A 13,873-nucleotide genomic window follows, 5' to 3' on the forward strand; every position below is an offset into this window, starting at 1 on the left:
TATCTATCTATCTATCTATCTATCTATCTATCTATCTATCTATCTATCTATCTATCTATCTATCTATCTATCTATCTATCTATCTGTCTGTCTGTCTGTCTGTCTGTCTGTCTGTCTGTCTGTCTGTCTGTCTGTCTGTCTGTCTGTCTGTCTGTCTGTCTGTCTGTCTGTCTGTCTGTCTGTCTGTCTGTCTGTCCGTCCGTCCGTCCGTCCGTCCGTCCGTCCGTCCGTCCGTCCGTCCGTCCGTCCGTCCGTCCGTCCGTCCGTCCGTCCGTCCGTCCGTCCGTCCGTCCGTCCGTCCGTCCGTCCGTCCGTCCGTCTGTCTGTCTATCTATCTATCTATCTATCTATCTATCTATCTATCTATCTATCTATCTATCTATCTATCTATCTATCTATCTATCTATCTATCTATCTATCTATCTATCTATCTATCTATCTATCTATCTATCTATCTATCTATCTATCTATCTATCTATCTATCTATCTATCTATCTATCTATCTATCTATCTATCTATCTATCTATCTATCTATCTATCTATCTATCTATCTATCTATCTATCTATCTATCTATCTATCTATCTATCTATCTATCTATCTATCTATCTATCTATCTATCTATCTATCTATCTAGTGAAAGAAATGTGATATGAAACGCTTGTCTAGCGCGTGCCCTCCTCACGTATCTCATTTTTTCTCTTCACTGTGCCCGTCACGTGACAAGAACAGGACCGCGAAAGGAACTGCGGAATATCGCAGCAAGTAGGTTTAGAAAACATAAAAGAAATGATCTTGACGGAAACTTTATTAGCGAAGTACAGCACAAAACCACGTACCTATTGTCCCTGCCGATTATTCCTCGCAAGGACAAGAAGCTGTGCTGCTCTAGGAAGAGCCAGTTGGTGAAACTCGAGCTGGGGTTTTCGCGTCTCGCTGACTCCCAACGGACCAATGCAGCGCTAAAACAGAAAAGCAAACACTGAGGCTGAGCTGACGATGTGAAAGATTTGACCAGTAGCTAAGAGGCTTACCCTTCGTCTTACATATTAACCGCAAGCCTTTGCTGTCCCTCCATGAAAAGGATAATCTAGACGAGCTGCCGCTTCGAGTGCCACATTTCTGGATTCTCTCAATGCGGTACACCTTCATGGTTGAATATGTTCGCAGGAAGAGCATCGCTACAGCGAATACGCTAAGGCGAGCCCCCTGTCAGCATCGTGCACGGGAGGACTATCGGCCCAGGAAGTGACTTTCATTGTCGTCAGGCCTTTCTATGCGCTGGTTGCATCAGGATGTTTCCTGAAGAAAATCTCAGAAGAGCAGAAAAGCGACACAGGATGCGCTGTACTCGCGCAGTACTGCAAAACAGGCCGGCGAGAAGAGCAGCTGGTTCCTTACAACCTGCTCCTTTTCTATTCTACCCTGAACAAGAGTGACAAAAGTGTGCAATGACTCTCTTCTGAAGGGAAGTCGGCTGTTGATTCCGTTGAATCTTCGACAGGAACATTTGACCACAATTCACGAAGGGCATCAGGGAGTCGTATAGTGCTGAGATCGAGGTAGATAATCTTTTTGGTGGCCAGGCATTAGAGCTGCTATCGCTGAACTCGCTACCAAATGCCACCAGTGCGCCGTGCGCAGAGTTCAGCGAAGAGAACCAGCGTTACCGCGGACACACCTGATTATCCATCGTAAAGCGCTCGAGCCCACTCTTTCAGTTGAGAGGCAAATATCACCTCTGTCTCTGCAACTGCCGATCTAGATATCCGGAACTGGCTTCGCTCTAGGATCAACCTTTTCAAAGGCAGTGATTGAGAGGATGAAAAGTATATTTTCCTGTCGCCGAACGCCAGAAGCCCTAATGACGTACAACGGTTCACAGTTACCTAAATATGAGTCTAATACGGGTTCTCTCGCATAGCCCTCGCTACCCTCAAACAACTTTGAAGCGGAGGGGTACTTACGACAATAAAAAACCTTCTAGAGAAGTCCGAAAATCTCTACCTATTTCTCCTGATATACCGCATGATGAGTCGACACAACAGCTTGAGTCCACCTGAACTTCTGATGGGAACACGAATGCGCAACCGTTTGCCAATACTGCAAAAGAAGCTGAATGCGCAGTCGGTTGTCCAAGATGCTCGGACAGAGAAAGACCGCAAAGAACGAAGAAAGCTGTAGGACGACTTCGACAGAAGGCACAGCGCAGTTTGCCAGTGCTCTCACAGGGAGCAGAAGTGTAGCTAGCAGAGTTCTAATGCAGCGGAGAAGTCTGCGGACAAGCCAGCACACCACGTTCCTTTATAGTAAACACTAACGATGGGTCCCTGAGGCGTAACAGCAGATGCGACGTCAACTTGCCCATGCGTACTCACGCAAAGCTTCAAATACCTTCATCTGAAAAAAGATAATCTTACCACTCCCAATACGGCGGAGCAGTGAGGGCACCAGGCCGATACCGCTATTGAATTTAGTCGATGGTCGTCGCTTTCCTCTCTGGAAGGTCGTCCCTGAGCCAAAGGAAGGGAGATGTAGTGTTAGTGCCGGCACTCGCGGCTCAGCCACTTCATTGTGCGTGAGATCAGGGACACGCTTTTAGTTAACATGGTGGTGCGTGCGAAGATAAACTCTCTATGTACTCTCGGCAAAGGCACGTTCCCCTCGTTCATTTCATGCCTCTGGCACCCCACAAAAGAACTTAAAATAGAGTGGGATTTAGGTTTATGGATCTGAAAATAGGCGCTGTAAAGCCTGAAATAGGCGATAAGATAAAACTCTATTGTTTAGCAGCGAACTGAAACATGCATTATTGCAGAAACTTTACTAATCTTCTTATTAACAGAATGGAGCACCACTAGTGCACAGATATATCAGACAAGAGAGCCATGTGATGCTTGGTAGCCATTTTTGCAAAACAATGTTCACGATTAAAGTAAACGGCCTCTCGTCCATGCAAGGTGTCTATTCTTAAAATGAGTAGAGCAGCCCTCAGGAGGTTTTTTTTATAGAAGGTCATCGTCAACGAATGTCCTCAAGGCAAACACGCTTGCTCCGTCTGTTTTCGTCCTGCATGAGAACGCCTTGTTTCGACATTCCTTTTACCCAGAGTGACTGACAACGGTTTTTGTATTCTTTTGTGGGATTCTGTCGCATGCGCTTGAAATTGCGACAGTATAGGATCCGTCTATTGTTCTTTCATCATGTACGATAGCCGGTCCATACAGACACTGGAAACAGGATACGATCGACGGCTACTGTTGATGGCTATACTTGCATCCAAGTGTTTCATATTATGGATATGTGGTAAGTGACCTTGGGTGTTATAGCACACGATATATTCGTCTCACCGTGTTATATTAATGAACTTTAGCGCCTCTGCACCTTGGAAGCTTTGGTCGCCTAGCTGGTTCCCGGAAGGATAACAACTGGAGTGAGCAACGCATGATACATTGCGTTGCAGGATGCCACTGGTACCGGTGATCGCTGTCACTTTTTGAGTTGCGTCGACGCACGAAAAAATAGCAAAACCTTAATCCCAAAAAAACCTCGCCTTCAGCCTACTCAGCCAGAGTATTGAAACCTACACCGTATGCTTTTGCATTATGATACGCCTGCGTAATTGTAGATACTCCCAATAAAAAATAAATCGCAGTAATGCCTCCCACCTTCGAGAACGTCTTGCCGAAGTCAAGCTTTGAAACTGTGAAAAATTTTGAAATTCTTAAACGTTCTATAAACTGCTCTTTGAACGCAAATTTCTTTGCAGAAGCGCGGTTATTATTTTTAGGCGAGGTCGATCGTTTTGATTGTAAAGAAGGTCATGAAAAAAGGAGACTTTGCGAGTTAGAATTAGAGATATTCATTAAAAAGCATGATGATATTGCCATAAATTTAACAGAACATTGCTACGTAAAAGAGCACATCTCAAATTGATTTTTATATTGGCCTTAAAAAGTCGCAAAAGCATCTGTGAGTTTGAATGAGTTGACCGAATTGATGACTGATTTATAAAATGTCGTGTTTTCGCCTCTCGCGCAGCGCTTTTGCGATTGTGGTCTTCTCCAGAAAACACAGAAGGTCACATACTACGAGAAACAAAAAGCCACAAAGGACTTCAGGCGCATCCTTCAGAAGGCAGTTTTGTAAGTAGTTACAGCCAATCTGACAAGCTTTCTCACAATATGACGAAGTGTTATAATCTTATTCCGTGGCCGCGGTACCAGCGCCACTGGTTCCGCGTGAAACATGCGTATTTGTTAATTATTCTGTTGTCATAAAGTGCACTTTGAAATATGTATTTCATTGCTTTCCGTTGATTTTGTATGGAATGGCAAGGAAGTTCATATGTGTTTGCCGGAGGGTTTGAACCGCGGAAGAAAGAAACGGTGCCATTAGAAACGCACTACAGCCAAGTGCTGCAAAAGAGATTTGCGCGTATTAGGACACGTTCTTTTGCTTTTGTAGAAGATGCGTATTCGTCATGTTTCGCTTAGTTACAGTGCATGGTATCAAAAAACGAGGTTAAGAAGCTTAAGTGGTTCTTCTGCGGTTTTGTGATTCTCTTTGCTATGTAAAGCTCGGGATTTATTTTATTGCTTCTAGAGAGTGTTGCTCACGTTCTGTGTTTAGTACGCTTCGCTGTTATTTTATGAACATATGCTTCAGGACTTCAGGAGAGCTGGTTTCTGATATAATTAATAGTACAGGTTACGGTCTGGGTCGTTGCTCATTATTCGCGTTTCAGGTTTTACACGTCGAAAGTACCGGGGTCTCGATGCACTCGTAACATTTGTTCCAAAACCATTCAGGGTGGAAACAATCTTTCCTGTGAGCTGTTTAGTGGTAGAAACACGTTTTTTTTTTCAAAAATATACGCCTCTACTCATATTTGTCTAGCGGATTTAAATAGAATAGGGACTAGGCTTTCTGGTTCTCAGTGTATTTCCCGAAACAGAGAGGAAAATAGTAAAAAATTCTATTTTACAACATGTTGCCGCATGTTATGCTGTAATGGCATTGTTTCCGCACGCATATGTACGTCGTTCCACAGCAGACAGGTCTAATGCTACACAGTGAAGAGGAGGAAGCGGAAGAACATTAATAAAAAAAGAAAAGGTCCTCATGGGTGGTCTCCTAATTGTCCAAGAGTCCACAGGCCTGCGCTTCACGGAAAACTTTGTGCACTAGCGATATTTGGCCAGCTGGCTGAGCAATTCTCAGAGCGGCCTTCATTGAGGAGGGCGATGGGTTGGGTAGGAGGGAACTACCATGTGTTGGGAGGTGGGGGGGGGGGGGGGCGTTCCCACAGGTAGTGTTTGAGGGGGTCTCAGCCGGCCCCCATGTTGAGCAGAGTGGGAAGATCAAGACAGTGTGGTAGCGAGGAAGGAGGTAAGGTAAGATTCAATTTGACTGCAGTTGCCGCCAGACCTCCTTGTATTTCGGATCTTTCGAATCGAAGGGAGAGGCAGCTGTTTTTGTAATGAGTGGTTATTTGTTGGTTTGTTAGTAGAGCCCGCGATGTTTCCTGTATTGGCTTAGATGTCCGATCTTCCGGGGCCCTGAGGGATAGTTCTCGAGCCACCGCATGAACGCGCTGATTACTGGCAATCTAGACATCCCCAGAAATCCACCTGAGGGTTATCTCTTTGGTAAGCGTGTCTCTTGATGCCAAAATGCGTAGGGCAGTTGGTGCGAGAATGCTTTGCTGATAGTGACGATACGCAGCTTTGGAGTCTGTGCAAATTTCTGTCATGTTGGGATCTTGTGTAACGTCTATGAGCGCCAAGGCGATGGCAGCGCCCTCAGCCTCGCTATGGCTATTGGCGTGGAGGGCTACTGCGGTACCGAAGGTGCCATTCTGCGCATGCTGGTGTTGTTGTGGCCAGCTGGCCTTTGGCACAAAAAAAGTCATTATTCACACGTTCCTCTCTGTCTGGAATACGTGCATCAAAATTGCGGTTTTCTGTTATTTGAAAACGTGAAAAAAATCTTTTACATGCTCTCAAGTAAGCTTTTGCGCCAATTTCCTGAAAACTTCATGACTAAAGCACATTATTATTCATGCAAAAAATATTGAGTAAAAGTATTTACAGGGGCTGCACAGCAACCATAGTACTTAAAGCTGGAATTGATGAAATCTCAATCAGGAATGGTGTCACGCAGAAGTACGCGATCTCTGCCGTACTATTGACCGCTCGCTGACCGGAAATATCCCCAGAGATCTTGATTGAGAAGAGTTGGCTAGAAACCTTCGTAGAGAATAGCTTAGAAATGTATCATTCGCTAATGGCACCGACTTGATACGTAACTCAGAGGACGCAGCGCGAATCATGATCGCGGGCCTAAAAGGTAAAACAGAAAAGAGGGTCTAATAATTAAATAAACAGAAAAACTGAAGTAATGCTTAACTGTCTCGGAAGGAAACAGCTGCTTGCGCTAGGAAGCGAAGCTTTGAAAGTGGTAATAGAACAGATCTAATTAAAACAGGTAGTGACCGTAGATCCGGATCACGAGATTGACATCAATAGGAAAATAAGGATGGGGTGGAATGCATTTCAAAGGTACTTTCACGTCATGAATTGCAGTCCACCAGTATCCCTAAGAGGAAATCATAAGCTGTAGTGCATCTTACCGCTCCTCGCCTTTGGGCTAGAAGTGGGGAGGTTAACGAACGGGGTAAAACTTCAATGGAGTAGAACGCAATGAGCTGAGCAAGGGAGGATGAGAGGTTTGACGTTAATGAGCAGGATTACAGCAGAGTTGGTCAGGGAACAAAGGAGAGTTAATGACAAAGTCTAAATTGAGAAGGATTGGCATGAGCACGCCATGCAGTGCGAAGACAAGAAACCTATCGCTGTTTACGGTAACGGAATGGATTCCAAGAGAAGGCAAGAGCAGAAAGAGAAGGCAAAAATTCGATAGGCGGGTGACATTTGTAAGGGATAATGTTGAATATGTATTTTTATGGCACGAGGGCATCCATCACCAAAGAGTGCCATGGCAGAAGGGATTAGAATATTAGAAAGTGTCGAGATAAGGCGGAGGGAGCTGGTAGCCTGGCACGGAACCTGTCTGGTTAGGGAGATATCGAGAGTCTGTGTGCTGCAATGGGCCGTGTTAGGCTATTGATGGTGATGCTGCAGTGATGGTGATGCTGCGCGGTAACTTCATTTATTCATTAGTCTTTGACACGAAGCCTAATAATCTGCCAACTGCGAAAAAATATCCCTGCCTCCAGTCCTTCTATTTTATAACCTGTGAGTGATTCACTTGGTAGACCAAAATGAATTCAACATTTGCTGCCAATCCTTTTCAGATATGTGGCAAGGAAATAACTTTGAAAGCGAACATACTTCACGGAACTTTCTACTTTTGTGTTAAGATCTTCCGGTACACAGAGCAAGATGAATCTGACTTTACCAGACATTTTCTAAAGTACGCCCAAAGCAATAATCATTTTGAAAAAGTGTAATTCTATTGTGGCGTGTTTTCAGTATCCAATGAAAGTTGCTGCTTCGCTCTTTCAGACGCTACTGGCCAAACCATGCACATGCCTTTGGGTGCTTATGAGCCAGCCCGCTTCACGTCGGCTCGAGAGCATCTGGGCGATTCCAGGGAAGCCTAGCGAGGTTCGGATGAGTTGAACGCTGTACATCGCCTGCATCTTTTTGCCCATTACTACTCGGGCTCAGCTGCTGCACCTGAAATATCCTACTTCTTAGCTGGTAGTGGCCGCAGCTGCAGCCAGTTTGATAAGAAACAAACTAATAGATTGTTTTACTGAGCACTACGTAGGCGACAAGCTATCACTGAAGTCACTATTTGGTTCCGCTTTCAACTGAAGTTATCAACGTTTTAATCAAAAGGCACCTCTCTACTGCGAATTTGAGCAGTTTCTGAAACTTTGGCTTATTGGCAGTAGTGGTTTTGATATGATACATACTTGCGGGCGCCACAGCTGCCTTAAGTAGCAGACATACCGGCGGAAAAGTGCGCAGCACGCCCTCACGGCGCAACGCGGGCCGCAGAACTTAAGGTCATACTAGCGGCGAGTGGTGCGCAGTAAAACGCTGCCGCGCCACTCAGGTGAAAGTTCTCTCCATGCCTTGCCGGCCAATGTCCGTCCGTTTTGAGGGCCGGGCGCCATTCCACGAAAACACATGACGGTCGACGTGAAGCACGTCCAAACCATCCGCGCAGAGACAGCACATGTATCACGATATACACGGACGCCGCACGGTCTAATATGGGGTAATACGCGTATGCAATGTATGCACCCGGACAGGCCGAACGAATTACCCGCACAGCTGGGCCACTTTCCAACTCTCCCATCATAACCATTACAGAAACTCACGCGATAATATATGCCATACAGGAAGAATACTTTCCTACTAAACAGGATACCACTACATCAACATCTATAGCCGACTAAAGCAAACACATCCGCAGTATACAACTTAGACTACTGGAAACCAACCTACATGACACTCTAGTAGAATCCTGTTAAACAATTCGAACATTAAAATTACTTTGTGTTAGATACCTGGTCATGCTGGGATCGAGGGTAATGATAACGGGCACGCGAAATAAACATCCGGGCGCCTTCGATCCCATGGCCGAATACAACGTCAGTGGAAGACGTCGCAACATACAAAGAGCAAATAGCTGAACACTTCCAGAACACAAGAGAAAATCGCTCAATTTTACCCCAACGTCACCCGTCACTGAACACGGAACAAGCACACGCCCTTCGCAAAGTTGAACCTAATGTTCTCCACACTCCACTAATGCTCTACAACTTCGGATGGCGTGACACAGCTCACTGTATTAACTGTCCAGGGATCAAAGCAGACACAGAACACGTTCTCTGCTCATGTAACACTGCCATTACCTCTCCTTACTTCGCTTATCCTCCTCCTCCATCCTCGATGGCTTGGCTTCACTCGGGCTCAGCAGATTATCTGGGCCCTTGGCGGAGCAAGCGCTCTTCTTAAATGGGCCTTAGTGCTGGCCTCAAATAAAGATTTTGCCTCCTTCTCGTTCGCCACCAACCCTGGAAGGAAACTTTGTGCAGAGCCAAGAGGTTACGACACTGACACCCACACGCGACTAATCTGCACGCGTATCATTGGTTTCCTCACTGCGTGACACGCCGCAAGCCCCCGAAAACGGCCCCACGACCGATTTGTTGCGCGGCAGGAAAGCCTAGGGTGCCTCAACGGGCAAGCGGATGCGCTGGCATCGAGGCACACTAAGGAAACCTGACGCTTGGAAGCTTTCCCAGCCCGTGTCTTTACGCTGCTGTGTCCGTAACATTATCTGTGATTACTACAGCCATGGACGGTAGAGAAGCATGGCCATGCGGCTAAGAAAAAGTACTATTCGAGCCGGTAAAGACAGAGGAATTTTGCTGAAGGAGGATCACTCATTATTTATGCGGTGCGAAGAGAAGCTCACAGTGGTTTATGCTCGCTGGCTACAACGCATAACGACGGAAGAGACTGCGAAATACCTGCTATTTATTTATATAGAAATTGCGTTTGGCACTTCACTGTGCAGTGTGAGGGGGTGGAGAGGAGTTGTACAAAGCTCAGATGGGGTCGAGATGATTTTGATTTATATTGAATAGTATGAATCGCAGTATAAACGTGTCAGCATGCACTCTACGAGGCACTGTGATATATTGCCACCCTGACATTGTAACTACAGGATATTCCCAAGGGATTAAAAGTGATCCATGTGCACTTCCTCAACGCTGTTGTTCAAGTGTTTCGTGCAACTGCTTCCAAATTCTGCTGTCTTTGAAGATAGAGTGCAGCGAGTAAGAACATTTCACGCAGGGAGGAGAGCAGAAGCAGAATGCGAATTTGTTATACTACGTCACAATTATTGGACGTAGCAGTAAACTATACTTGATGCACTAAGTGTCATAAGAAGCATTTTTCACCTGGGTGAAAATTTCTAGGTGAAAAATTTTTTGCGCCGATGGAGAAATTTCAGCACGTCATCTGGAAACCCGGCAGTAAGCGCCTCAAAATCTGTGTTCGTTATGCGTGGATGAACTATAAAATAATAGTGTTCGTAAAACTCATGCCTAAACTTACTTTTTCTTCCTATTCATTCGCAGAGCCTGTCTCCGAATTTGTGCACTATAAAGTTGTGCCTGCGTCGAAGACCCCGCATTCTGCGCCGTCACCGAAGAGACGCTGTGCGTGACGTCTTAAAGATATTCGAGGTGGCGGTGCCCGGGGGAGACCAAATACTTGAAAAATTGCGCGAGGTCACTGGAGGAGCTTCGGGGGTGAAAAAAATATGAATTGAATAAAACGGCGTTTAGGAGCACGTGTGAATGCTGAGTACAGTTATTTCCAGTGAATAGACGCCGCAGAGCACTTTCAGCTGGCCGACAAATTTAGCATAAAATAGTCATCTCACCCCAATCTTCACACCCTTCGTCTCGGTGGTACGGTGACTATCGGGTTCGGTTGCTTAGCACGACGTGACAAGAGTGGATCCGGGATGCAACGAGTGCATTTTCATGGAGGCGATGTGCTGCCAGCAACCCCAGTAAGAGACAGTGGAAAAAAATTCAGATTGCAGCATCCCTTGTGGTCAGATCACTGGGCATGGAGGAGATACAGATGCTGAAGCCAAATGTTGCCATACCAGCGAGCAAAACTTTCTGCAGATAATTATCTTTGACCGGAGCCCTTCCAACGCCTCTGGACTTTTCGCCAGCACCTGTACCGGTGCAGCTGGTGCCGCTTCAAACGAATAAGGATATTTCTTCTTTTTCTCGTTTCTGCGCAGAGGTAGTCCACGATATCGTGACTGTGCCAACCACGCAAGGTTTTAGGTTAGCACTTATAACAACGACGTTGTAGAGGGAGATACACAAAGCTGCAGAAAAGTGATTTTGGTACTGAATACATTAGACGGCGGCTGTCACATGCCTTCCAAATCCGTTGACCTGGAAAGGGAGAACGCGGTTCCCTGAAAAGAATGTCCGTGGACTAGTCCTGGGAGGACTAAATTATTCCGCAGAGCCCCACTGCAGTAGCCCCCTCTTTGAGCATCTGCTTCCAGCCACTCATTCGTCCGTTCTCTCCCGGTGCAACCTGGGAAGGTCTCTCTATGCTATGGATGTTGCTGTATGTTCATCTGCCTGCTTTTTTTCGATCCTCCTCGCCCTATATTACTTACGAACGCTAAAATAATGAAGGATACGTGGCCGCGGATAAAAATAATAGCTCTCGAGCGAGAAATAACACATTATATTCAGACTAAATCGCTGTAAGGCACACAGTGTTACAGCTCTGCCGCCGGCAACCCGATCATCTGCTTTATAGCACAGCCATCAAAAGCACACACCGTGCTCTTCCGGTCCCAGAGCGCCTCTGTCTTCAACGTGAGCCAAGCTCATAACAGTCCGGACGAAGGGTTTCAATAGTTGGCTTGAAACTCGAGCTCATGTTCTCCATTTCATTTCCCGCGGTTCCTAGCCGATGGTCGCCTGAGTTTGATGAAACCTGGAGAACGCATGCTGGAAATTGCGAAAATTTCCGCATTTTTTTGTGCCTCGCGTTTGGACAGTTTAATGAAGTGAAACCTTTTTCCCACTCATTATGTATACCAATCGTGAAATCACTCGTGCAACTGGCAACGACGCCGCAGTGCCTTGAGCGAGCGGTGAAGCTGTGACACTTTTACAAAGCTGAGTAAAGGCCCCGTCAGGAGTGTGATGAATCATATTGACACTCTGGGCCATTCACAGATGAGCAGTAAAAACAGAAAAAAAACTGGTAAAGCGGAAAGAATGGCAGCAACAAGAAACAATGCACTACACTCTGTATATACAAGGAGTTTAGGTCTCCAGTCAAACCTGAGTGAGATAGTTACGGCACCTTCATTTTAATTGCTACAACACGTACACACACGCGCACACGTCAAAACAATGTCACTTCATAATCGTAGATATTTTTAAATTGAATGTCTCATGGCTGCAGCTGTGCAGGCAAACGGTTCGTAGCTGTCACCGCGATAGCTTCTGGCACCAGTATGTGCCTATAGATGCCACATGCTTCATATTTAATAAGTTAGTGAAAATGGCACCTATTTCTGCGGACAGTTCAGAGTACGTGTGACCATATTTCTAGCAGCCACTGTTGCAGAAGCAAGTTGTACTGAGACTCAGTATCTCGGGGCCACATCTCATTGCGGGCAAAGACGTTCAACATTTCGACGCTTGCTCGTAGTGAGCACTGCATGTTTCTGGGAAAGAAAAGTATCAATTAATGTATGCGTGAAGGAAAACAAAACAGAAATATAAACGACCGCATGATAAAAAATTATTCTTAAGCCCCTAACTGCACGAACGAGTTGATCTACTGGTTCAACAGGCCAGGAAAACATGGCTAGCGGCGAGAAACGGAGCTGCCGCAAGACTGATGATGATGTCCTCAGGCTTGGGTCAAACGGACGAATAACCTTCAACTTCCTCTTTCTTTTTTCGTCTTCTTTGCCTTTCGTGGGACTTCAAGTTTGTAACACTTCGCCCGTCGCTGGCGAAGCACTGTAGGCGTGTCAGGCATCGCCGCGAGGGTGACAGTGTTTCAGCTTTACTTGAGTGAGGTCAGTACGTTCAGAACGTCGGCTACTTAAGGTTACGGGCGCGATGCGATAGGTGAGGTCACTGATTCTCTCCAAGATAACATAAGAATAAATAGAGTTCGCGGATATTTTCTGGCATAAGCCTAATTTTCTTAGACGCCAAAGCCAGAAGAACTCGCGAGGGTAGTAGGTGACATAGCGACATTGCTAAGTAGCGAGATTTGGAGCGCTCTTTTGAAGCGAGAGTTCTCAGGCGGGCTACTCGGCGGGCTTCTCAGCAATCTCAAAGTCAACGTCGGTGAAGAGCGGGAGGAAGGTATCAAGTTTGCTGAGGAGAGCGGACATGATAAGGAGGAAGAACGACTGTTGTTTCGTCTCAGCGGTGGTGTATGCGTATCCCAGTATAAAAATGCGACACAGGCGGTCGTTGCGACAGATTTTTCAGCCGCCGCGATGGCTCTGTGGTTATTGGTCTCGGCTGCTGAGCCGAAAGAAGCGGGTTCGATACCAGCCGCGGCGGTCGAATTTCGATGGAGGTGAAATTCTAGAGGCCCGTGTACTGAGCGATGTCAGTACGCGTTAAAGAACCCCAGGTGGTCGAAATCTCCGGAGACCTTCACTACGGCGTCCCTCATAGCCTGAGTCGCTTTGGGACATTAAACGCATATAAACCCTCACCTTTGTTTAATGTTTTCGTAGCGTGATATTGTCTGGAGGCCGCAAAAAGTTTAAGCCTTTCTTTTCTGACAAGGACGCACATAAAAGCTGCCTCATCTGCAATTTTTTTGTAGATGCAGCATGCTAGAAATTGCACCAATAGAGCAGGAAAAATAAAGAAGTGACAGGTATAGCAAAGGATGAGATTAAGATAGGGGCATCGCTCCCCGTGTATAGATGTTGGGTCTACAACCATTTCCTAGAACTTAAAAAAAAAGGCGGACACTACTTTCTTTGGCGGCCATTTTTCAACAGTAGATTTCGAAGGCTATCACTTTGGTCACCAGCATCTTTAAAGCGAAATAGATTAAATATCTTTTAACCGGTTACTACGCCAGCTTTGACGTTTTTGCCAACTGGCGTAAGACAGACATTAAGACTTAATGCCAAAAGTAGAGAGTCAGCTGCTGTAAATTCTTTTCGCTAAAAAGACGTACTGAATGAGATGGTTCAATTTACAGCTCCAAATCATACCGCCAGAAATAACTGCTTTCAATAACTTTAGATGAAAACAAATAAGTTTAATATTGCCTATAGTAGATAGCC

General features: G+C 45.8%; 1 protein-coding gene across 1 annotated transcript; it reads left to right on the forward strand.

Annotated features, from left to right (window-relative positions):
- Positions 1-3,173: 3,173 nt before the first annotated feature.
- Positions 3,174-10,334, forward strand: LOC144118897 (uncharacterized). Its single transcript, XM_077651679.1, has 4 exons — positions 3,174-3,304; positions 4,040-4,143; positions 7,528-7,629; positions 10,128-10,334. Exons 1-4 carry the CDS (start codon positions 3,202-3,204, stop codon positions 10,314-10,316), a joined length of 498 nt encoding a protein of 165 aa, XP_077507805.1. The 5' UTR covers positions 3,174-3,201; the 3' UTR covers positions 10,317-10,334.
- The last annotated feature ends 3,539 nt before the right edge of the window (positions 10,335-13,873 follow it).

Source organism: Amblyomma americanum, chromosome 2 (genome assembly GCF_052857255.1).
Source record: "Amblyomma americanum isolate KBUSLIRL-KWMA chromosome 2, ASM5285725v1, whole genome shotgun sequence".
NCBI classification, from domain to species: domain Eukaryota; kingdom Metazoa; phylum Arthropoda; class Arachnida; order Ixodida; family Ixodidae; genus Amblyomma; species Amblyomma americanum.

Coding starts and splice junctions, on each gene's coding strand:
- LOC144118897 (XM_077651679.1), top strand. CDS start 3,202: ATGTACGATAGCCGGTCCATACAGACACTGGAAACAGGATACGATCGA. Junction 4,144..7,527: donor ATCCTTCAGAAGGCAGTTTT/GTAAGTAGTTAC, acceptor TCGCTCTTTCAG/ACGCTACTGGCCAAACCATG. Junction 7,630..10,127: donor TTCCAGGGAAGCCTAGCGAG/GTTCGGATGAGT, acceptor ATTCATTCGCAG/AGCCTGTCTCCGAATTTGTG.